We start from the raw sequence: 26,556 nt of genomic DNA, 5'->3' as shown, positions 1-26,556 counted from the left end.
ACCATAGATATGTATAATAAAGGCTAGATGTCTCGCTCGCGCTGCTGGCCAATTGAGTGGAACGTCCGCATTTGGCGGCCATCTGACGACAGGGCGCTCGCTCACTCGTAGCATTGTGTTTTAATAAAGCATGTGCTTTTAAATGACCATAACTTGCTTAATTTTCTACCGATTTTCAAACGGGTTGGTTTGTTATAAACGTCAAACATGTACCTGTGACACTGTATACTTATACTAAAAAAAATTAATGAAACATGTTAAAGCATCCTGAATTATAGCCATGTTAATAACATTTGTAAGAAACCAAACCATTTCAAAATCGGTGGAAAATTGAGCAAGTTATGGTCATTTAATAGTACATGCATCATTAATGCTACGAGTGAGCGAGCTGCCTGTGGTAAGATGGCCGCCGGGTGATGACGCTGGCTGCAGACTACGGGCGAGTGGAGCTCCACAGGAAACACGTGACCTCCACTAGCGGGCGAGCGGAAATGCGTCACCTAATCTTCACGTATAATAAAAGTAGTTAAAATAATCGTTTTTTTTTACTTAAATGCTTGATAGAACAGAAAAAGAAAGAAACACAAATTGTCATCATTGTCATATAACAATAAAACAATATGCCAGAGTCCAACAGTCCTTCAGTCCAGATTAAGTGCCAAGTCCTAAAATACAGCCATTGTTCTAATATATTTGGATCTTCAAAGAACAAACTATAGGGAATGTTAATGTACGTCACCGCAGTGTTGCATTATGGGATGTGGGCGCCATGTTTAGAGGCACCGCCGACCGCTATGCCATTTAATTGTGCGTGTGTTCAGTTAAAAACTAGGTAAAATTGAAGAAGAACGGAAGAAATCGAGAAGTTGAAAGAAAAAGAGAAGGGACCCTATAGGGAGAAACTAAATGCTACTGCCAAAAAACTTTATTTGGACAAATAAACAACATAGATCCATGATTTAGCAGCCCAAGACTGGATTACGGATCCAGACGCACTACCTCCGCTTACATATCTGGACAATTACCTTGTTTTTGCAGGACTTTATTTATACTTTGCAGGAGTTTAAGAACTATAAATCCCTTCAAGCTGATAGTAAGATGACACTTCTTCTTTTGGAGTCTTATGGTTGGCAAACCAGCTATTTACTGACAATAGGGAATGTGGAGTTGACGTCACGCGGTGTTGCAATATGGATAATCCGCCATATTTGCAGGCACGCGTCCTATCCCGCTGTATTTGAGTTCATGTGTTGGAGGTTGTTTTTGTATTTTCTGTCGAGATTTTAATAAACTTCGATATGTTTGGTCAGTACTGCTCGATCAAGCAGGTCACGCGATCGTTCAGGGAGGAAACTGAACAACGGAATACGTTTTTTCAGCTTTTATTCGTGGAAAAAACAAAGGAAGCCGGTGCAGGAGCTGACGAAAAGACGCCGGATCGCGTGGTTTGCCTGCTGCAGTTAGGAGAAAAACGTTTACTTTTCGAAAAAAATCCCTGCAATCAGCAGAGTGTGTTCGCTGCATTTTCAGTCATTCAGTAATTTGTGATTTATAAAAGCAGAACCACTTAAATTGTCTTGTTTTTATGCTAACACTGTCAAACTAACTTGTAAATGTAAGTTATTGATTGATTCATTGATTCATTCATTCATTTCTGATCACCCTAAACACATGAGTTATAAAAATAAATATTTAGACCATTTTGACGATTGTAACACGTATTTTTTATTAAATGCAACTGCTCAAACCCACTGCTTGTGACTCTTTTAATAACAACGTTAGCTAAATATTTAGCATTTTGTTTGTTTTAATAACTTGGCCAAAACAGAAGTGTCATCTTATGAACATGTGTTAATTCATCGCACAGAATACAACGGAGAAATTATTTTATAGAATCATTAAGATAAGTAGGTATTAACACATTGTCAGTAAATAGCTGGTTTGCCAACCATAAGACTCCAAAAGAAGAAGTGTCATCTTACTATCAGCTTGAAGGGATTTATAGTTCTTAAACTCCTGCAAAGTATAAATAAAGTCCTGCAAAAACAAGGTAATTGTCCAGATATGTAAGCGGAGGTAGTGCGTCTGGATCCGTAATCCAGTCTTGGGCTGCTAAATCATGGATCTATGTTGTTTATTTGTCCAAATAAAGTTTTTTGGCAGTAGCATTTAGTTTCTCCCTATAGGGTCCCTTCTCTTTTTCTTTCAACTTCTCGATTTCTTCCGTTCTTCTTCAATTTTACCTAGTTTTTAACTGAACACACGCACAATTAAATGGCATAGCGGTCGGCGGTGCCTCTAAATATGGCGCCCACGTCCCATAATGCAGCACTGCCGTGACGTACATTAACATTCCCTATGTGTTAATACCTACTTATCTTAATGATTCTATAAAATAATTTCTCCGTTGTATTCTGTGCGATGAATTAACACATGTTCATAAGATGACACTTCTGTTTTGGCCAAGTTATTAAAACAAACAAAATGCTAAATATTTAGCTAACGTTGTTATTTAAAGAGTCACAAGCAGTGGGTTTGAGCAGTTGCATTTAATAAAAAATACGTGTTACAATCGTCAAAATGGTCTAAATATTTATTTTTATAACTCATGTGTTTAGGGTGATCAGAAATGAATGAATGAATCAATGAATCAATCAATAACTTACATTTACAAGTTAGTTTGACAGTGTTAGCATAAAAACAAGACAATTTAAGTGGTTCTGCTTTTATAAATCACAAATTACTGAATGACTGAAAATGCAGCGAACACACTCTGCTGATTGCAGGGATTTTTTTCGAAAAGTAAACGTTTTTCTCCTAACTGCAGCAGGCAAACCACGCGATCCGGCGTCTTTTCGTCAGCTCCTGCACCGGCTTCCTTTGTTTTTTCCACGAATAAAAGCTGAAAAAACGTATTCCGTTGTTCAGTTTCCTCCCTGAACGATCGCGTGACCTGCTTGATCGAGCAGTACTGACCAAACATATCGAAGTTTATTAAAATCTCGACAGAAAATACAAAAACAACCTCCAACACATGAACTCAAATACAGCGGGATAGGACGCGTGCCTGCAAATATGGCGGATTATCCATATTGCAACACCGCGTGACGTCAACTCCACATTCCCTATATTTGAAGAGTTTCGTTGCAAAACGAGATAACCACAGTTTTTTAATTGTTCAGAAATCTCGTTTTTTGGTTGTGCATTCCAATTAATTTCAATGCAACTGCAGTTGGTTTGTTTTCATTTAAACCTTAAAAAATACAGCTAAGTAGCACCATAAAATAAAATAATAACATGATAACATAATAATAAACATGTTTTGACAAAAATGTTAAAAAATTGATTTATCTCGTTTTGCAACGAAACTCTTCATTTATTTAAATTTTTGTATGCATATTTATGAGGAATAAAACGATTTACAGACATGACAATTATGACATTTTCTTTGAAAATATCAAAGTATGGGGGAAAATGCTTAAAACTTTTAACAGACATTGTATATTGACATATGAGATACCAGTGTGAGTAAAAACTTTACTTTTTGTGATAAGTTTAACATTTGCAAGGAATTGCTCATATACAAATCAGCTACAGTGAAATAATGAAGAATCCACAATTTCCACAATTTTACCAATTTTAATTGTTTTTGAGTAAATACAAAAACCATCTTATGCTATTTTAACAACATACATAAACTTTAAGTGACCACAAGTGTTAAAGCAAAGACACATTATGCTTGCACGCACACACACACACACACACACACACACACACACGAATCAGTGTCTATATCCTTTACTAATTTTCGGGTGAGTTTTATTTTTATGAACGTTAAAAAAATGAAGTGTCATGTGTTTGCTGGGCAAATTAACCATGGCTTTACTACAGTTAAAAAAACTGTAGTAAAACCATGGTAACCACAAAATAACCATGGTTTTGACATTTAAAGTTTTTTTGTATAATAGGTGCCGTAAAAACCTGACAACCTGAATAATACTAATATTTAATGATATTTCATGATTTGTACATTTTATTGAAAGTGTTATACTGTGACTGTTGTGAATATACATGCAATTGTTTATAGAAGGTGATAAGATTTCGTTGCCTTTACACACTTTGACCAGCAGGTGTCGCCAGCGTGTATATTATTAAATCTTTATTAAGGACACAAAATCCTGGTCCATAGTATTAAAAAGAAAAGCTTACAAAACAAGTATAAGAATTTACACAAAAATGGAAAAATAGAAAAATACTATACATTATTTATACATATAAAGAGGAGCGCCAGTGCTTCCAAATTCTTGAAGTAAACCTGATCGAACTTTTCTTCGGACATACCAGGGCTTGAACAATACAGTTTGATTGATTCTGAATTCTACACATAAATGTATAGATACAATGTCTAATGTTAGCTGCACAAGATCTTATACCACTGTTAGCAAACATCTCACTCGCACTGTTGTTCCGCGGTTCTTTCAATAGCATTCTAAAGGAGTCATTATATGCCACCACCAAAGCCTGCATGCTCTTCTTTTTGTAGTTGCGCCAGAGGTGCGCAGCATACAAAGGCGAGCAAAAGCTTATAGTGTTTCTAATGCTTCGAAAGAGTGAATCATTTTGTGAAGCAATTGGTTCAATTGATTCGAAGCTTTTCTCCCATCACTGGCTGTACAGTGATATGTGCGCGCGTGTGTGATCATACTGATCTAAGAACAGCAACACTTCAATGAACCTTCAGTACGTCCATGTTTTTATCAGGTTGGCTATACAGACAGCAATTTGAAATATATAAGTTAATGTGTACATTTTGCTTTACTAGTTAGTTTCAAAGCTTTGCATTGTAACTGTAAATAATTGAGCAGAGGATCTTGGACTATAACAAAGACATAATTAGCATTCACTATTGCAAACAGAAACATGTTTTAATGAGTAAGATGTACAATTCAGGTAAATCAGCTTTAAAATGACAGACCGTCTTTCACAGAAGCACTTACTCTGGACCACTGTAGCCTACCAGATTTTGTACACATTGTGATAAGAAAAGACTCATCAGAAGAAGTTTAATAAAATAACATGGCAAAAAATGACATTGTTCTGTGTTTTTTGACAAGCTAAGAGCACAGTTTTCACATCTGGGCAGAAATAAATGAGATGAAGGTGAAACAACTCTCTCTGCACTTCAGTGTTAAATTAAATGACTACAATTAATTTACTGAGTGACTGAATCACAAAAAAGTTTAATTCAGATTTACCAGATAACCTCACTATATGCTGTCTGGCCTCATATACGGTGAAATATCTGTTGTCTTTGTTAGTTCTCTTGAAGATCATAGAATTCTCTCTTAATGTGCTATTAATCTCAGAAACCTAATCTGGCAACTCAAAAGTGTTGGGAGAATTAATTTACTATGTCATTGGCATTGAATCATAATAAAATATCCAAGCAATATAAATGTAATTAAAATCTGACACTAAATTGTTATTATATACAGAATCAGTTATTTCACATTTCTGTGAATGAAACAAGAAAAAGAGGTTTGATATCAAACACTTTGTACAGCATATGAAGGTTGGTGGTGCATGATGATATTTCAGCAGCTCTGTAAACTGGTCAGGACAAACACGTTCTCAAGTTAAATCTGGGGAAATCCTGATTTCATATTAAAACATTTATTATATCACTGGAAATGATGCTTACATTAACTTTGATTCATCTTTGGTGTACAAACTTTGCGTATTTTCACCTGAAAGCCTCCAAGATAGTGTGAATCATTTGTTAGAGGTGCTTCAGCCTGATCTGAAGATGAATATCTCACAAACCCCACACCCTTTGGGCAACCTGATGACTCGTCTGTATTGATCTGTTCATCGAGATAAAGACAAGCAAACTATTTTTTTTCATTTGAAAAAAGTCAAAGATATTTTAGGTCATCAATTAAAGATCTGGCCAAAATATGAACAACCAAACAACACAATATGGGCTTTTTGAGAATTCATTCCTGAACCATTAGCTCTTATAGAAAGTTTCACAATTTCCACTTACAACACATTCTGTTATTGTCCCAAACCTATGAAAGTAGGCACGAAGATCAACATCTGTCAAACATGGATTCAACTCTGTAACAACAATCCCATAGTCCTATAAAAAACACAAGAGAAAACATAAACTGAATTAATATCCTCTTATTCAAGTTAAGCTTACAGTAACTTCTGATAAAGCTAGAAATTTTGCATGACACATGTCACAGGTCGGAGCAGACCGCCCCTGTCGCGGGTCACGCTCCTCCTTCTGTTCCCACCCCGAGGAGGTCCCAAAACATCCCAATGACCAGACAGACAAGGGAAATAAAATGTAACACTCTTTATTAAATATTAAAATAACAAAGGGGGATTTAAATACTTAAAAGAATCTCAAGTCCTTTAGCCTTCATCTCCTGGGCTCACACACAGGGGGAAGGGGCATTCCGGTCGGTAAGTACACTGGGCTCGTAGTCTTGGGCATACGGGGATGCATACAGGTGAGTACACTGGGCTTTTAGCTTTGGGCGTACAGGGATGTGTACAGGTGAGTACATTAGGCTTTTACATCCTCCAGCTCGATTTCACCCAAGCCTGCAAATCCACACGGGAACGTATCTCCACATGCATCGGACACCTCCGCCTCACTCACAGCGCCTGACGGAAAAACTCTCTCCTCAGACTCGTCTCTCCAGCCCCCGTACTCTCTCCGCTTCTCTACTCCGCGAACACCGGATCAACGTGGCTTTTCGACTCCTTCTTTGAAGGTTACTTTTCATTCGCCATTGGCTTCCTTTTAACCAGAAGCTCGTCTACTCTTGGTTTCGGTTTACCGCTTCCCCTCACCCATTCCCCTTTCACAGCAGCCCAGCGGGCTCCCAAAGAGAACTCGCAGAATCTCCGAAACAACTCCTCCCTTCCGGTTCTTCCACACCCTTTTATGAGCCTCCTTTTCACTACTATGTCCAATCCTTACTCGCCACGCTCACTTGGCACACCTGATCCCGATCATCTTCGATTTATTTGCCCGGAGTTAGCCGGAACCGGCCTGGTCCTTCCTGGACAACACATATGACTACGTTCACATTATGAATCCAAATCCATATGTTTGCGTATATCCAATAGGAATCTGATCCTATTTAGCAAGTGTGAATGGGAAAAAAATTGCTTCAGATTTTTAAAGATTTATTTTAAGCTACATTCATATGTGCTTGAAATCTCCTTCAAATCACATATCTTATGTAAATCCATTTTGATCTGAATGCTCTGATCAGATTTGACATAGCATTTTGTTTGTGTCACACTCACACGTAAAACATAAACACGTCGTCAGATGTCAGATTGCTGAAACAACAATGTCCTAAATGTCACACTCTGGCCTTTTGGTCTTTGGCAAAGATTACTGTAGGTAACTGGTGTGGAGTCTGCAGCAGTGCGGGCTACGCCAAAGACAACACCGAAGGTGCAAAGGAGGCGCTTATAAGCACAATTCTGATGGCTAAAATGACAAATAGGACACTTTACAGACTCATGGGCTCTTTATAAGTCCACTTTTAATATCCTTCCCTCACTGATGACTTTCTCCTTTCATCTTGTTCACTTGGATGTATGTCATTGCTTATGTTTCACAAATGCACACTACTGGTGTAACCCTTGCAATGGGTTTAAATGGTATGCCCTAAGCCCCTAATCTAGGGCAACCATATGTCCTCTTCAACCTAATCTCTTGTAAATCTGTGTTATAAAATTTTATCACTTTATCTGTATCCAATTCAGTTTTTTTCTGTGCCAGGAACACGAATGTCTCGTGTCATTTTATGTATTGTTTTTTCATTGTTTTTTCCTATTTTCATATCATTGTCGCTTGGGGTTAGAATCACTTTCTAATTTTTAGACCTAGATCCTAACCCAAACACCAACTCTAACCCCAACTTAATCACATGGGGTAAATTAAGTGCAAAACATATAATGACGATGCACATTGTGTGAGCTGCTGTTGCGAGATCACAATCGTGTCGCATATGGAGCAGCCTAAAGTGCACATATGGAGCAGACTCGCTTTCTTGATCAAAATCAAGGGGTCAAGGGTCTCTCCGAGAAAATTTCCCTGCTGCACTTGATGAAGATAGCGCTATTCTGCCCTCCAGCGGGGCGAACTCTTTAGTGTGTGACGTCCCATGAAAACTATCAAACTGCAAACACCTCCATGCACATAACACATAAACCAATTTCAGAAAATGTTACACGAATCAGATCTGTACAGTTGCGACACACAGCGACAACAATAGTCAGTCATTCAAATCAGATATACACATAAACTCGATTTTGACTAACCGTATGTGTGAATGTGGTTATATTGGGTTAATTTGATATACATGTGCTGCCTTCCTTAGGTCATGTGACCAGCCCTGCTTCAGTCAAATATATAATATGTAACTGTACTGGCATAAACTTCCCAATACTTATGATAAGCGGTAAAGTGAGAGTATGGTGAGTATACGGTATATTTAGTAATGTTTACCCCTGTTAACCCAATAACAGTTAGTTTACCCATTCTCCAAATTTTTCTTCAAAAGTTTCCTCATGTTCTTTCGGAAGGCTGATGTATAAGCGACATGTGGATTCCATTTCTGAACGATCGCAGGATAATCTGAAATAATGAAAAAATCTGTCGAACAAAAGAACGACTCGAGCAAGTTTCATTCATACAAATACCAAAAAAACCACTGGCTGACTGTTAACATATGTTTAAAAGGATAAAGATAAAAGTTTGCATTAGTAAATGCATTAGCTAAGCTGGTTGGCTGGTTTAAGATGGAAATAGCAGGTTTTAGCTCCTAGCGGGACGCCAACGTTTACTTCAGTGTTTTGCATGTGAACACTTATCCAATCATGACAAACTATATATCATTTGAAAGCTCTAAAAGTGTATATTTCATATCATCAACATTTTGGTAAAGGAATGACATAGTGAGAGACACTTTTTAATATGCCACGGGTATACAGGTGGGCCCAAGTTGTTATTATATATTTGTAACACTAATACCCTGTTCTAAACCTAAACAATCTTGACAAACTATATATCGTTGGAAAGCCCAAAGAGTGTAGTTGTCATATTTCCAAACCTTTTTACATTTAATAATGCAGTGACAGTAATTGATTAATTTGTGACAAGAGTATGCAGCAAGCCGTTGACACCTTTACACATTTTAACTTAAAATTTGGATCACAACTACTTGAGACATATGGCTTCATGTTTATGGCTTCGTGTTTACATTATTGCTTTTGTGAAATATTTACATTTTTATAATGTTATTATTAAAATTAATATGTTTTTGAAATTTCTAAAAAAAAAATCACCTCCAGACAGTTCTGTGAAAAACCCTAAAGTGACTCTTTAAAACAAGACCAGATGCCTGAGATATATTAATTTTAAAATGTCCATTACAAGGGATTTGCGCCACATAAGGAATTAAACCAGCTAAGACCAGCCAGCCTGATCAGCTAAAACCAGCTAAGACCAACCTGACAAGATAAGACCAGCCATCCTGACCAGCTAAAACCAGCCAGACCAGCTTAGAACAGCTACAACCAGCCTGGCCAGCTAAAAAAGTGGTCAAAACTCCTCTTAAACCAGAATGATAAACCAGCTATGACCACCTTGTTTTAGCTGGGTTTTTTCAGCAGGGATGAACTAACAATGAACAATACAGTTTATTTGTTAATGTTAGTTGATGTCAATAAAGTTATTCATGTTAGTTTAACTCATAGTAACAGATACAACTTTAGATTTTAAAAATGTATTAGTAAAAGCTGAAGTGAACATAAACTTCTTTACCCGTAAGAGGTTACTAAAACAATGATTAATATATCCATTAGAAATGTTCATGTGAAATAATCAATCCCACGCTGTAGAGTACATTACCTTCATCAGATGAGTGAATGACAGATAGTGTGGTGGTGAATCAGGTAGAAAGTACTGCTTTTATAAAGTGGATGAGTGACTCCTCCCACAGAGAATCAGTAGATAGATAAGATCAGATTACATACACCACATATACATCATTTTTCTCTCTAATCCCTTTTCTTACGAGATTTTTGTTTGTTGTTCTTTTTTTGTTTCCTCTATGATTGTCTTCAGATGTTACAGTGTGTTTGTGTGTTTGTGACATTTGAACGTCTTGTCTTATCTTAAAAGTGAAACTAAACGGGTTTTCCTTACTGAAGGTCTGGATTTGTTAAAAAGGAGCAAATAAAATATTTCAAATCCATATTTAATGTTCCTCACCTTACTTATGAGGTAAATTGCTGCGTAATAAGTGGCATGATAATATACAGTCAGCAGGTTGTCAGGGCATATTTCTTAGATAACAACCTGCTGCCTGTAGGGGAGACCGGGGCTGGTTGTCTCACGGGTTGGTTGTCACATTGCTTATTCCAGACACACTACATGGCGCTGTGTGTGTACAATTTTGATATCAATTTGTTAGCCTTTAATAGCTTACTCATTTGCACTTGTAATTTTGCTGAGCAGACACAAAACATTGAGGTTAGGAGACAATTTTTTAAGAGTACATTTTCATGTTGGTGTTGTTTTTGTGTTGAGATCTTGTAGGATATTAGTCATTCAAAAACAAAAACTCATTAAAAAGCCAAACGTAGTAGATTTATTTTGAGTCATCTTTTAGTTATCAAGTTAAAACCGTGTGGCAGGTAGCTTATCATGTTTGTCAAGAAGTCAGTTGGGGATGGTTGTCACATAGCTTGCAGGGTTGGTTGTCACATGTGAGTATTGGACATGTAGACCTTTAAAGACTGTTTGTCTGTTTGTTTGTTTTTGTTTGCTGTTAGGCAACTTACATAATGAAAGATAATTAAGAGGTTGTAACACTAAAAAATATTTCATTTTATTTCTCAACACAGTAGACAATTCAAGTAACTGATCACCCACTTTAATCCCATTGTTTAAACATAAGGGGCATTGATGACAACTATCATAGGGGTGGTATTCATATTAAAAATTATTTGCAGTCTTTAGCTTAAAAAACGAAAAAGTTACACATCTTCTTTTCAGATCCCAATTTATCACTGAAATCCTATAGAGTGCCGAAGTTATGACGTCACTTTTGTAGGCCAACCCAGAAGTTAGCGGCGCATGGGTTCCCTCGATCGAAAAGCCATTCATTTTCCCCATAGACTTTTGGAAAATCGCAAAAAATAAGATCTGTGTTCAACAAGAGTTATGAACCTTACACTTTTTGTCTATCAAGATAATCTTTATAAGTTAATCGAAAATGTATACATTTTGAAGTCAGATATAACGATATGCTATAAAACGGACTACAGCGCACCGGTCGCGGATCAACGTCATCATCAAGCTTCCTCAAACTGTATCAATTTCCAATCTTATGTACTTTTTCTTACTTAGACGATAGAAAACCATAGATCGAGGAGAGAGAACCACTATAAATCTGGACATAACAGTGCAGCTTAGATGCTGGTTTACTTACCGGTATTGTAAGGGCCAGCATGAGGGACAAGGTTTATCAAGTCTCATTAAGTAAAACTATGGAGAGATAGAGGAGTTAAATAAAGTGTTCTATGTATTTATAAGATAACTATACAATCTCTGAACAAACAGAACACAGTTAAATTCCAAACATTTAATATAATAGTTATATATAATTATATATGTTGAATTTAAAGAGAATTGTCCAATAGCATCAATGCTTAAATACAATATATTATAATTAAACCATACATGTTCCCTAAATAAACCATATATACTAATTTTGTTCACATTTTCTATATATTTTTACCTGGTAATCCCCAAGCCCCAATGTGAGAGCCTGTGTAGTAAATTTTATCTCACATTACTGTGAGCTGACTGGTGTATAGTTACAATAGTATACAATAGTTTAACATTTAATTGTTGGTATTTGTTAGACAAGTGACTTACAGTGCATTCAAGCTATAGATATCAGCGTGTTCTCTGGGAATTAAACAAAAGTTAACAAAATGCTCCAATCACTGATCCACAGAAACATTGCAGCAAGTTTTGTAGTAAACATCTTTATTTTCATAAAATAAGTAAACTGAAAACAAACGATATACTATATAATTCACATGACAAGTCTCTACAGGGAAAGAAAGTATTTTTGCAACACACTGTGAAAGCCCACATGAAAAATGCATGTGCAAGTGTGTATAGTTGTGGCGAATTTTAATCAAGGTCCTCAAGGATGATTTCTTTGGGTCTCCTCCATCCAGCAAAGTACGTAACGGAATCCTCAAAATGAGCAACATATTCACACACAGCACTGAAAGCATCTCCATTCGAATAACACTTTCACTAATCTGAAAGGCTGAATACCTGTCATGACAGTTACTCGTTTGCCTTTGGAGTTAGTCTTTGAGAAGCTGAATCTCTGTTATGGAATGCTCAATCTCAAGCTGGATTCTTCTTCTTCGTCCAGACTGCAGCTCTTCTTTAGTTGTGCTTTTATTTGGTTGTTCCTCAGAATTGATAGTGAGGGTTTGATCAGCCGGAGATGGTTCATCATCTTTGTCAGCCATAAATTGTAGCCATTTCCTCCTCTTTATAAATGGGTGGTGGAACATTTTTAGGCACATCAGCCATATCCTGTCTCAGGGAGTATGAATTTGTCCAGTGGGAACATCATTTGTGGATATAAACAAAACGGGGACATTTTATCCCCTGCAGGAAAATGACAGCTGCAGATGCGAGAATATACACTGAGCATCCGGTCAGCTCGTCTAAGGATAAATTCAAAATAAGCGGTGTTAGTTTTATGGAAGTTAAACCTTTACCAATTAAAATGACAAAAATCACACAATAAAATATTTGTATTAAATTAGAATGGAGTTTTTCAGCATTTACATTAATCTTCTTCATTGATCCGTCCATGTTTATATAGCACGTTCAATATAGTTAACATTTACTACTAAAATAACAAAGATTAATATCATTGTTACCTAATGCCTAACTAGTGCTGTTTACAAATACAATCATTATTATTAGTGGTTAAAGCAAAGTTGAATAAAAGTCAATAAACCAGGTATTATTTTGAATACACTTCTCGAAAAACAAATTTCTCGAAGTAACGTTAACCTTTAATAAAACTGCAGCAGATCTAATCTATTAAACAGCAAAGTAAACAAACTTTAAAATATTTTAAGAGAAAGACACAGGTAAGTTATTTTAGCTGTTGATTTTGTTATGAAAAACGTTTATTCTTGCTAACTTAGGGTTAGGGTTAGTAGGGTTTTTAATTCCATCTGACCGTCAAAGTATCATATCATTCGCGTTTTGAGCAATATGCACCATTAAAGTTTGGTCGTGCATGGCCACATTAAGGCAGTAAATACGGTGTTCACATGGAAATCATCGTTGTGTTAGCTTACCTTACGGCACGAACAGTCTCCGCTGGGGAACATCGGACGGTAAACGCGCATCTTTCATCGACGACTTGTGGTTGCATCTCCGGACAAAACAAAACATGTCAAACTACAGTCTCTCCACAGTACAACAATATTTGGAAAAACTACAATTTAAAAAGACTAAATATATAACGTTATGTATATTAACTGAAACGTAAACTTCTGAGAACGTGAGGCTGAAAGGCTAGTGACAGATTTCCTGTCATGATGACGTCTAAACTTCCCGCCAAGGATGTAGTCCCTATTAGCAACTTGTTAGCAACCACCATTTTTAAGGCACAATAAAGTTTATAACAAGCAGATTATAACTGGTGTATTTTATGTCATAGAACAAAACGTGAAAATATTTAGAGGTTTTGTTAACCACAGACCTTATTTCAGGCGATTTAGCAAAAACCCATTCAAAAAACCCATAGACTTCAGGGCGAGGGAACCCGTAGTGCTAAAATGCTAACTCACTTCCGCGTTTTAGCCTACAAAGTGACGCCATTACTTCGGCACTCTATTGAACCTCTATATAGGGACAACCAACCCCGTGATGGGGTTGGTTGTCACATTGTGTCAGAGTGTCTTTGATGGTTAATTACTTCCTGTTACAATACATTCGAAAAGTATTTAAAGCCAAGACCCCAAGTTTTCATTTCATGTACGAATTACTGCTGAAAGATTTTTTTGAAGATGAGTAAAAATTGTGACAACCAACCGCGGTCTCCCCTACATTATTCCTTACATAATGTGCTGAATCAAGTTTCACAACTCAAGCTGAGCTCAAATCTAAAAACTTTGTAATGTCATAACAGTGCTCGCTGATTTTTTTTATTCATCATCACCAGCATAAACAAGGACGATAAAACACCGTACAATAAGATGATCATTTTCATTGCAATACACACCTCACAATACACAAAACTAGAAAAGTCCTTAAGGTTAAACATAAACAAAACCATCAGCTTTAATGCGAAAACGTACACAATTACAAAGCAAATGCTGAAACGTTCAGAGTATTTTATGTCTCATCATGTTTCTCTATCAGGAACAACTTCAGTTTCAGTAGAATCCACAACATAGAGCATATGCCTTAAACAAAAACAGCTAGATCTGAATATCAAAGTTATTCAAGATTCATATACAAAAAGTAAATATCCCGAATATGGACATACAGAAATGAATCAAGCAAAACTGTGAAGAATAAAGAGACTTCTTTGACTTCGTGTCAGGTTTCCATGGCCTCCTTCAGTTTCTTTATCAGGGACTTCTTACCTTTACTCTCCTAAAAATACAAAGATGTTTAATAATTCATGCAACCAAACCCTCACATGTATACTGTATGAGTATTGCTGCGGTTTGCTAATTGTATGAGCATTATTCGTGTATAAAATCTGGCAGAACATAAGCATATATATTTAGCCAACGCTCTCACATGCTTTTTGTTCATTCTCTGATATCTGCTGTTGTATAACTCACAGGATCAGATCATAATACTCTCATACTCCATGTGTTCTTGCAACATTGATATTAATTCCTTTTGGCCAGCCAAAGCTTGCGTTTGAATATATATGCTGATGCTGCAAAGAGACAGATATTAGCATCAGAAAAGAATGAATCAACAGTGTACAATGCTTAGAAGACAATAACTCCTCACAGGATCAGGCCTACGACGACGAAGAGCAATAAACTGTTGTCCAGCACATAAATATAAAGCCAGCTCATCCAGACCAGACTGGGGATTGGGCTCGCTTGGCCGCTCCTCCACTGTTTGCTTGACAGGAATATTTGAGGCAGGTTTCTGAAGGGGCCACAACCTGATGAAGGTCTGTTCCTGAAACAGACCCAATGAACAAATCCTAATCAGATTCTCTACCTGTGATCGATCATTTCGTTCTTTTGGACCAAATATATGATATACATCTTATATGGAGCGTGAATGCAAAAAAAAATTGTCTTAACAAACCTCCTCGTTGTATAAATGACACATGCAAGTGCACCGGTGAATGAAGGGACAAACAGAAGAGTGATAAAGAGAGTGTTCATCTGTGAAAAGCTCAAGTACTTCTTGGATGCTTGGAAGTTTATTATTAAACTTTTCTATAAAGGGAGTAAACAACAACAACACATAAACCACATACATTTAATCCATTCATACATCAATTACCATGTGACTGATGTAATTTGACAAACATGAAGATTTCCTAATATGAACCTGATATATTAGCAGTATGTGCACTTCTTAAGCAATGTTACATCAGCTGTATGGAGTTAAAGATGACAGAATTGTATTTATTAAACTTTATACCATGGTCTGTTTAAATACTCGATTCTGATTGGCTGGAAGGTGTGCATTAAAACCGTTTAATGCACAGGTAGTTCCAGTCAGTTTAATTACAGTTAGAAATTAATTCGCTGCTATAAACATTGGTAACCATAGTAACACAGTTATTCTTGCAGAGAGAGCGAGAGAGACGTGAGTTCGTCTCTCTTTAAAGTGCGTCTCTCTCTCTTTCTCTCAGTTCTCTGTCTATCTCTTTTAAAACATCGCTTTCAAATGTAATGTGTCCTTATATAGTAATCATGGTTAGAGACGCCGGTTTTATTTCACACTTTACATAAATAAATAAATGACATGATTAGTTCAAATAAAGATTGCATTATCACTGTCAAGTGTTGCCTGTCATTCATACATTATTTAAATAAATCAATTCAAGAATCATTAAGTTAGCTATATGCTTAAGCAGAGGCGTTTCCAGCATTGAAGGACATCCGGGGCTTAGCCCGGACCATATTAAATACAGGGATCACTCAGAGAGTGTATAAAGTGTATAATAGGCTCTGTGCACAACATGGCGACCGCTGACACCTCGAACCCGACCGCGAGGCCCAGCACCCCCGGCGACACCCTCCCGTGCGGTGATCCGACAGCCAGAACGGCAGACAGAGAGACAACAGCGAGCGAGCCCAACAAACACCGGCTACTACAAGCGGCATGCTCAGCCCCGAGGAGCAAAAGGGAAAAGGATTATAAGATGTATTATATATATTAAGTTACATCAACAACTATGAAGGTAAGTAATAGCATTAGCTAACTGCCTAACTAGCTAGCTCTAACAGTTTGTAAACGTTACTGACTTTGACAACTTGACCGGCTATTTGTTCCAGTGCAAAGGGTTTTGTTGATTTACGATTAAGGGTATGCATAACATGAATGATGTCCAAACCCTCACAGTTTCAAGTAAAGATTCATAAGGGAGGGTGAGCGTCAGGGCACATGCTACAGAAAGGACGAGAACCTCCGAGTAGGGAGTAAAAAAAATAAGAAGTGTTCATCAGTTTAAAGCCTTAATCAGGTTTATGTTCTGTAGTTTTGATTTACCTAAGAGAGATAACGTTAACCTGTAACGTAGGATTCAAATAAACCTATCTGGCTGGTGTTTTGCAACAGGTTGCATGTATTGTAACATTTGCAAATCGAATGTTAATGTTAGCAGGCTTTTTGTGTGTAGTATGACATTACTAGGTTATTTCTTTTTTTCCTTGTTGTACCCTGTGATGCAAAATGACGAATAAATGACCTAAACATACACATAGCTTTCATGGAAACCACAGAACTTGGTTCTGACAGCTGCTGTTATTTACTGTATGGTTATTATAAACCATGTCCAGTCAGTTATCTTTAAGGTTAATTGGCCAGTGGTATTCCAGTACTGATGTTGCGTTCACTGTTTTTATAAAACAATATGAAAGTGTAAATTGAGACAGGTGATTTATTTTGGTGTCCTTAGATTACAGTATTGTGTACAGTGTTATGCAATTGATAACCTGACATGACTTAGCCTATTTTCATAACTGGCCCACTACTTACCTAATCAGCATACTCATTTTCTTTAAAGTATTAAAAATTGTGTCCTGATTCTGAATGTGGAAATGACATATATTGTGTTAATGTGTAGATTGTCTTTGATTGTCTTTTATTTTTACATGGATGTTTGAATCACTTATGGCATGTAATTTGATTAATATGCACTACATTTTTCCTCTTTAATAAATATATTACTTTAATGTGCTCCTATGTGTGGCTTCCTCTTAATGCTATCAGGTCAGGTGTATAAAGCAATGCTAAACTTTCCTTAGTTGTAACGTGTAACTGTCCATCTCATAAATTTTGGAGAATGGGGTTTAAATGGTTCATATACATGTATACGGTTGTTTGAAAATAATTATCTTTTTAATAATGGAAAAGATGTAAACAAAATATTGTTTCATTAATCCATTCTGGTAAGTAAATGTCTAACAAAATCATAGAACATTAATTATAAAGTATTTACAAGAAACTATTGCAAATAGAAACATTCATTATAAAGTATTTACACGAAAACATTTTAGAAATACATTTATTATTAGAAGTATAATTTTTAAGTATAAAAGAGTCAAGTCCGGTGTAAGAGAACCGGTTAAGCTTCTTTTATTAATCTTCTCAACCCCTTAGTAGTCACTACGAAAGATGCCTGCTACACGCACATACAGGTAGGGTTGAAGCTGTCCCTACGGATCTTGACTTACCGCAGTATCTACAGGACTGAAAACGTATCTCTGCGTTATTATAACGTGACTGGCTGGGAACACAACAATCTAATGCTAACTTTTTTACCTGTTGGAAGGCCAGTCCCTTTCTCTAAACATATCTCTTTGTCGCTGTTCGTTGAACTCAGTCGCTGGTGTCTCTCCGTCTACCGCTCTCGCCGCCAGATCACCACACCGGAAGTCCTCACCGGAAGCACTGGGCCCCACAGACAAGCCCGAAACGTCAGCGGTCGCCACATCGTGCACAGAGCCTATAAGAATATTAACGTGATCTGTAGCATATAAAAGTGTACTCACCTAATCGCAGCGAGTCGCAGGAGTAAAATGTCATAAGAACTTTAATCTTTCCTCTCGAGTAGATTTTTGCACATGAGTTTTACACATAACCTGAATGAGCTGATGATGTCACAGAACCGCCAAAATTAGATTATTAAACTGCTGCACCAAAGGAATAACGATCAAGTGATAAATAAACCTACAATACTGTACACCTACTGTATAACCATCTTATTTATGTACCATACAGAACGTCTAAAACATAAACAGAACATCTAAAACTAAATATGAATGTATTGCTGCTGGAAACTTGCCATTGGCTGTTGTAATTGAATAAATATTAAGGTCAGTGTAAGAAAAGATTACAGGGGCTATTTTCGGAATGTTTTTATAAATATTATTTTGTTTCATGGTATTATGTTTTATATCAGGGATTCCCAAAGTGTGGTGCGAGCACCCCCAGGGGTACGCGAGCTGCCACCAGGGGGTGCGCGAGAGGAAAAATGTAATGGCGGTCTGTTTCTTTAAATGGGATTTTCCATACATTAAAAAAATAAAAAATGAACAGTAAACATTTCCTTTGTAATCGCTTTTATTTTAAATAAAAAACTATAATAAATTAGTTTTTGATAGAAACGTAGAAGACAGCTGCTGTCTTTTTCTACGCACTGCTCTTCTGTTATGCACTGCAGCCACCATATGCGTGCCAACTCGTTTCATTCATTCCATATATATTATAAATATGCTTAACTGGCTGAAATCAGGGAAACTGTCAAGTGTGGAACGTCTTATGATAAAGTTGTTAGTCACGAAGGAGGAGAGGGACCAAGAGAGAGAGACGTTTTTATGGCAAAAATAGAAATAATGAAATGTGACGAGACATGGGCACGTCTAATGCACAGGATACTCGAGCAATGTGTTTTCATGCATGGTAAAGAGACCGCCAATGAATTATATAATAAAATACATAAATGCTTACAAAGACACTGTAGAGAACTTACTATTAAAAGCTTTCATTTAATTTTGTTTTAAACTTGAGCTGTTACAATGAATCTGCAAACTATTAAACACCTTTTGTGCGAACAGTAAAGGCTTTCGTGAATAATGGGTCTGCACGTTACGCACGCATCTAGAAGGAGAGCGCACTGCTAAACATGAGGAAACTCTCATATATCTTCTATTAGCTGATGGCAGTAAGTGTAAATTTTTTACCATAGGAAACTCGAATGGCATCTAAATATCACAGTGGTTAAACGCATACACGGGGGCGCGCATCTACGCTGAGCATAGCTGCGTCTGCTGTCGGCTATAGGTGCGTCCCACTGGCGGGGATGAAACTTTTGCCGCCGAATACGTCACTCTCATTTGTTGCGAGATGCCGCCAGCATGCAGCCGGCGGACCGACTGCTTAATTAATGCAAAAGCGGCTGCAGCGGCGGTCCGCCGTCAGACCTGTTTGCGATTACGCCCTTATGACGCTTACTACCGCCAGAGCACCGCCGGTGGTCCGCCGACTCATTGCTATCTGGATAGTTTCAGATGGTGCAACACGCGTAAATATTTTTCACAATGTCAGACGTAGTTGCAACCGGCCCCTGGTTATTTGCGCAAGATTAAACATGAGTCTTTAAAAACAAATCTTTTTAGCTTTTTTTTGAAGTGTGGATTGGGGGTGCGCCAACCCGGTTGGGGCATAGAAGGGGGTGCGCAGGAAAAAAAGTTTGGGAACCCCTGTTTTATATTATTACATTTAATGTAATAATGTGTTAAATTATCTGATTTAAATATTTAAGATACTTTTTCAAGTTATCATTGTAGAGATCAGTGGTTCCATTCTGGTAGCTAAATAGTGGTCTCGTTAGCTCCTCCCCTACCTGTTGCATATTCAACAGAGTGGCAGAAACGGAGTAGCCCATAGGCTACTGACAGCAAAGAAACGTATTCTATAGGCTAGATTTTTAAGACCACCTAGCCCTTTGTCTATTTCTAACAGACTGTATGCAGTAAAGCCAAAGCACAATGAAATAAGACAACTTGATTTAAAAGGTTTGCATAGGCTATTGTCCGGTTTCATATTTGTCAGTCAACTTTTCAAAATACATTCGGGGCTAAACTTTAAATAAGAGACACACACAGCCACAGGTAACTCGCGCACGCATCTCTCTCTCTCTCTCTCTCTCTCTCTCTCAGTTCTTTTTCTCTCTCTTTTAATAATGAATTTAAATAAGTGTGATAATTCATTTAAATAAAAGCAATACAATGGCACTACTTTATTTAAAGAGGACGGAGTGCGAACTTAGAAAATGACTGTCATTTTTACCCGTCTGTTAAAAGATTACACTGTAAACATTAATTACAGCTTTAACTCCGCTACGCGTCGAGTGGTTCTTCGCTGCGTCGTGCATTAAAACCCTTTAATGCATGGCTAGCCGTGGATAATCCCTTACTTAATGCACTTCACGTCGGGTGGTTCTTCTTCGCCTCTAAATATAAATCCTTTAATGCATGGCTAGCCGTGGATTATCTCTTACATAACATAAAGAAGATTGTTACCTTTTTAAGGATAAAAAGGAGAAACAGTTTCCCAATTTGCACTGCAGGGAGCAAAGGTGCGAACAACAGGCCGAGCCTAGAAAGGAAAAAGGAGAGTGTTTAAAAACCAACGGCTGTACCATAACAACACATTTTGCCTGAATATCAATTGTGCTCTATTGTGTCATCTTACCAAACAAGTGTTTGACCATAGATGAGCTCCAGAATGTTGAATGCAATGTCAAAATCCAGCTTCTTTCTTCCTAATGACACGTTTCTAGTATAAAGCCTGAAGAGACAGAAAGAGTCAATGAAACGTCTCGGTTACGTATGTAACCCACATTCCCTGAAGGAAGGGAACGGAGACGTCACGTCGTGACCGACGAATTGGGAACTCACTTAGAAAGACCAATCTACTTCAAGTACTACTAAAATGCCAATGAACTTGGCATTGAGGTATTTGCATAATGCTGACGCAACCCCGCCAGGTGCGTATATAAGCAGCAGGTGCAAATATGGAAATTAGCTTCTTTTCGCTGAGAAAGCCGGGAGAGTGTGACCGGACGATAAACAGCAGGGAGCCGCCCTGTGGCGACGGGACGTCTCCGTTCCCTTCCTTCAGGGAACGTGGGTTACATACGTAACCGAGACGTTCCCTTTCAGTCGATCACTACGACGTCATGTCGTGACTGACGAATTGGGAATCCCTACCAAAACGCCACTGAGGGCTGACCTCTTCCAGTGTCTGCGTAAAGCCCTCCGGTTCCACTTAAGGAGAAGGAGAATTAGGTTTTAAGGCAGAAGACCTGGCACTACATGTTCCTTTAACCCCACAGTAGTGCCAGCGACTGGGAAGCGCCCTATCTGAGCGGGATAGGAACGCTGCGGAAGCCACCGCCCCGTTAAGGGCTATTGGTGGGCGAAAGTCAACCGTAGTTAAGGTATAAAAGACAGCCGTGGCTGTGTAAGCAAAGCAGTGCTCTGCTGAGGGAAACGTGGGCTAGTAGGATTAACCCCACGGAAAAATACTCACAGAGGAACCCGGTGGGACGCAATGTGGATGCCCGAGCCAAACACAGGTTCGAAGGATGCAGCTAGTGAGAGGCTGGCAGCGGATGCTCCGCAACATCAGGCTGCCAAGGCAGCGGAGGAAGACAAATCAAACCATTACGCATTTTTGTCTTAATGGCCTAACATACTGAAACTCAATTTGGAGCAGCAGTCGGAGGCTGCAAGCCGACCTGCGAGCCTGTTTTCTGTGCTTCACCTAACGAGGAAAGGACACGAGAGGAGACAGGCTCGACACGAACATTGTACAATCTAATGAACGTATTAGGTGTCGCCCAACCAGCAGCTCTGCAGATGTCTGTTAGCAAGGAACCACGAGCACGTGCCCAAGATGAGGCAACACTTCTAGTAGAGTGAGCTCTTAAATTAAATGGACAAGGAATGCCCTGCAGATTATAAGCAAGGGCGATAGTATCAACTATCCAATGAGACATCCTCTGCTTAGTGACAGCTTTCCCTCTCTGCTGACCACCGTAACAAACAAAGAGCTGATCTGAGGTCCTGAGGCTTTGTGTGCGACCCATGTAGAGGCGCAGAGCGCGTACGGGACATAATAAAGCCATGGTTGGGTCTGCCTCCTCCAGGGGCAGCGCTTGCAAGCTCACCACCTGATCTCTGAAGGGAGTGGTGGGAACTTTGGGCATGTAGCCTGATCTGGGTCTGAGTGTTACGCTCGAGACAGCAGGACCAAACTGAAGGCACGAATCGTCGATGGAGAATGCATGAAGGTCACCTACCCTCTTAACAGAGGCCAATGCGAGCAGGGTCAGAGTTTTCATTGACAAAAACTTCAGACTCACAGACTGCAAAGGCTTGAACGGGGGTCCCTGCAGGGCTTTCAGCACCATGGACAGGTCCCAAGGAGGAATAGAGGGAGGGCGCGAAGGATGTAGCCTTCGTGCGCCTCTTAGAAATCTAATAATTAAATCGTGCTGGCCAACCGATCTGCCGTTTATTAAAGAGTGATGTGCAGATATAGCAGCGACGTCAACTTTAATGGTGGAGGGTGACAACCTACCATCTAGTTGGAGGTATGTAAGCACGATATTAATGGGGCATTCTCGAGGGTCCTCGCGTTGCGAAGAACACCAATCAACGAAAAGGTTCCATTTAAGCGCGTAAGCCCATCTTGTGGACGGCGCTCGTGATGGTGTTAGATACCGCTTGCGATAAATCACCTAAACCTTGCGTGCGCTTAACGACCATATGTGGAGATCCCACAGGTCGGGACGTGGGTGCGATAATGTGCCCCCTCCTTGAGAAAGAAAGGTCCTTCCTCAGAGGAATCTGCCAGGGAGGGGCTGTCGCGAGGAGCATCAGTTCTGGAAACCAATTCCTGGTTGTCCAGTAAGGCGCGACCAGTAGAAGGCTCTCCTCGTCCTGCCTGACCTTGCACAGTGTCTGTGCGATTAAGCTCACTGGTGGAAATGCGTAGTTGTGCATCCCCCACGGCCAGCTGTGTGCCAATGCATCCACGCCAAGGCTGCTCTCGGTTAGTGAATAAAATAGGCAACAATGGGTATCGTCCGGTGACGCAAACAGATCTATCTGCACACGACCGAACTTCTTCCAAATTAGCTGAACCGTCTGGGGGTGGAGTCGCCATTCGCCAGGGCGCGCAGCTCGGGAAAGCGCGTCTACCGCTGTATTGAGCGAACCCGGGATGTAAATGGCACGAAGGGACCTCAGATGCTTCTGACTCCAAAGGAGGAGATGACGAGCGAGATGCGACAGGTGACGAGAGCGCAAAAAACACCTTGACGGTTCATAACGCAACAGTCGCAATGTTGTCGGTGCCGACTAATACATCCTTCCCTCGCATCTCCGTAGCGGAGCGTACGAGTCCCAGATATACAGTCCACCGCTCGCGGCAGTTGGGGTGCTGTGAACACCCCTGAGACTGCAAGCCCGTCCTACGTGACTGCTCACCCCGTGCTGGGGGCATCGTATGTGCTACAGAATGCCAGGAGACCTGTCTCGAGTGCATATCATGCCCTCAGAAATGCTGGGTCTGACCACGGGGTGAAAATGAAACGACACGCAGGTGTAATGGTTACACGGTGTATGCCAGTGCGCCACGCTCTCATCGGGACTCGATTGTAAAGCCAACGCTGAAGCGGTCTCATGGAGCAGCCCGAGCAGTGTCACAGCCGCGGCTGCTGCCATATGTCCCAGGAGCTTCTGAAATTGTTTCAGAGGGACCGCGTTCTTCCCTCGGAATGAACCGAGGCAAGTCAGAATCGACTGGACGCACGCTTCTGTTAAACGCGCCGATAAATCGATCGAGTCCAGTTCCATCCCGAGAAAAGAGATCCTCTGCTCTTTTCCCAGTTGACCCGAAGACCCAGACGGGCGAGATGCCGAAGTGTTACGTCTCTGTGCTCGTAAAGCGTCCGCCGAGACTGCGCTAGTCTAAGCCAATCGTCGAGGTAAGCCAATATGCGAACACCGCTCTCTCTCAGGGGCTTTAACGCCGCTTCCACTACTTTGTGAATACACGGGGAGAGAGAGACAGCACGAATGGTAGTACTTTGTATTGGTATGCCCGCCCCTCGAACGCAAAGCGAAGAAACGGTCTGTGGCGAGAGAGAATGGACACATGAAAGTACGCGTCTTTCAGATCTATTACTGCAAACCAATCTTGGGGGCGTATTGACTGAAATATCAGTTCCGGCGTTAACATTCTGAAGGATCGTTTTTGGAGAGTCCGGTTCAGAACGCGCAAATCCAAGATCGGTCGTAACCCACCGCCCTTCTGTGGAACTATAAAATACGGGCTGTAAAAGCCTGAGCTCATCTCGGCTGGAGGGACTGGCTCGATCGCGTCCTTCGCCAGGAGGACATCGAGTTCTGCACGCAGTACATGTGCATCAGACGTTTTCACTGTAGTGAAACGAATGCCCGAGAATTTGGGTGTATGCTGGTTGAATTGAATTTCATAGCCGAGGCGGATAGTGCGTAATAACCAACAGGACGGGCTGGTAAGCTGAAGCCAAGAGAGACCAGAGACCGTGCGAGGGGAATTAACGGCACTACCGGAGGGCTCGCGGTGGGGCAGACGAGCGGAACAGGTGAGACTGCCGGTGCGCGCGCCATAAGAGTGCACGCAACTACAGTGTGTGGTGTGACACTGACCTGAGCCTGCTGAAGGTGATGGTCGTCTGTTCTCCTGAGCGGAGAGTGCAGACTCCGGTGAGTGTGATGGTCGTCTGGTCTCCTTTGCAGAGAGCGCAGACTCCGGAAAACACCCGCTGGCGATAGAGGAAGAGGAGGAGGGTGAGCTGGTGTGTGCCCGCTCACGGCTCTCTCAATCCTCAGGAGACCTGGAGAGGGAAGAGGAATGCACTCTTAGTGTGGTCTGTGGGTACCGGTTGGCGGAAAAGCAGAATGAAACCAAGGATTTTCCACCGTCTCCCGAAGAGTGATCCCATCCGATTCCAGGTCGCCCGTCTCGGGACCGCTTGGACCTTTCTTACCTCTATAGGTGGCGGGTTGAGCAGGCAAGGCAGGCTTGTCACAGCGAGTTCCTCATAGCTGCCTAGAGGACGACAAAAGCCATGACATGCGCCCTCGGCGAGGAGCAGGCTGAGGTGGCGGCATAGATGGACCGGAAGGGGGCACCTGGCTTCTGACGCAGCATGATGGCCTCAGTCTGCTGGAGTCGAGTACTGCTGTAAAGCACTCTACCACATCGCCGAAAAGGCCAGTCTGGACATTCAGGAGACGACTCTTATCGACCTCACTCATGTTTGCTAGACACAGCCTGAGATGGTGTTCCTGGACCAGTAATGTGGACATCGCACAACCAAAAGCCTGGCGGTGACCTGGACGAACTGATGGCTGAGTCGTGACCTCCCTCGTGTAGATCTGTCAGAGCCTTAACCTGACATACCTGCGGCAACGCCGTGTAGTGCAGGGGCCGCCTCTTCGCGAACCTGATTTGCAGACGCCGATCGTGCGGATGACTGCTATCGGTCAGTGAGGAAAGGACAGGCTGTCCCCTCCAGAGTTGGGACATCACCATACCTTTAGCGGCCCGTGAATCGAGAGAGGTGAGGGGTGAGGGCTGAAGGGGTCAACAGATAACGGCGGTCTCATAGAACACGAGCAGATAAGAGAGCTTCTCGATAGCAGTAGATCTGCCGGCTTTAGAAGCGAAATAGCTAAGTTCCATATTTGCACCTGCTGCTTATATACGCACCTAGCGGGGTGGCGTCAGCATTATGCAAATACCTCAATGCCAAGTTCATTGGCGTTTTAGTAGTACTCGAAGTAGATTGGTCTCTCTAAGCGAGTTCCCAATTCGTCGGTCATGACGTGACGTTGTAGTAACTGACTGAAAGGGAACCCTTGAATGACCTTAATATCCAATCAGGTAAACTTACCCCCATAGAAACTCGCCAAAGATGACGTAAAGCACGGCAAATATAAGATCCATCAAAACTAAACGATAAATCTCTTGACCGACAAACGTCTCCCAGCACTGCAGGTAAACACAGAAACAATCGTGTCCTAAACAAGCCTGGCTCATATAAAATATTTCTTTACATGTTTAGTAAGTTTAAATCATCATTCACATGCACCCTATACAAAACACATTGACAATTGTGAACTTTTTAACCG

At 40.3% G+C, this 26,556-nt stretch overlaps 1 protein-coding gene and 1 long non-coding RNA gene across 2 annotated transcripts in view; both read right to left on the bottom strand.

Moving 5' to 3' along the window:
- Nucleotides 1-4,693: 4,693 nt before the first annotated feature.
- On the bottom strand, nucleotides 4,694-10,034 carry LOC129423399 (uncharacterized). Its single transcript, XR_008637714.2, has 5 exons — nucleotides 9,947-10,034; nucleotides 8,572-8,671; nucleotides 6,047-6,142; nucleotides 5,702-5,864; nucleotides 4,694-5,610 (listed from the first exon to the last, which is right to left on the bottom strand). It is a non-coding gene; the product is annotated as an uncharacterized lncRNA (long non-coding RNA).
- A 4,083-nt stretch (nucleotides 10,035-14,117) lies between these two features.
- The window catches only part of tmc6a (transmembrane channel-like 6a), a 53,473-nt gene continuing 41,034 nt past the window's right edge, over nucleotides 14,118-26,556 (bottom strand). Inside the window, exons 8-13 of the mRNA XM_073856773.1 lie at nucleotides 26,319-26,416; nucleotides 21,059-21,154; nucleotides 20,887-20,962; nucleotides 15,434-15,567; nucleotides 15,125-15,301; nucleotides 14,118-15,047 (exon numbers count right to left, since the gene is read on the bottom strand). Of these exons, the coding sequence (XP_073712874.1) occupies nucleotides 14,951-15,047; nucleotides 15,125-15,301; nucleotides 15,434-15,567; nucleotides 20,887-20,962; nucleotides 21,059-21,154; nucleotides 26,319-26,416 (678 nt within the window). The 3' untranslated portion in view covers nucleotides 14,118-14,950. The remainder of the gene's footprint in view (nucleotides 15,048-15,124; nucleotides 15,302-15,433; nucleotides 15,568-20,886; nucleotides 20,963-21,058; nucleotides 21,155-26,318; nucleotides 26,417-26,556) is intronic.

Source organism: Misgurnus anguillicaudatus, chromosome 19 (genome assembly GCF_027580225.2).
Source record: "Misgurnus anguillicaudatus chromosome 19, ASM2758022v2, whole genome shotgun sequence".
Taxonomy (NCBI): domain Eukaryota; kingdom Metazoa; phylum Chordata; class Actinopteri; order Cypriniformes; family Cobitidae; genus Misgurnus; species Misgurnus anguillicaudatus.
Note: the sequence above shows the minus strand (reverse complement) of the source record. Positions and strands in the feature narration are given on the sequence as shown.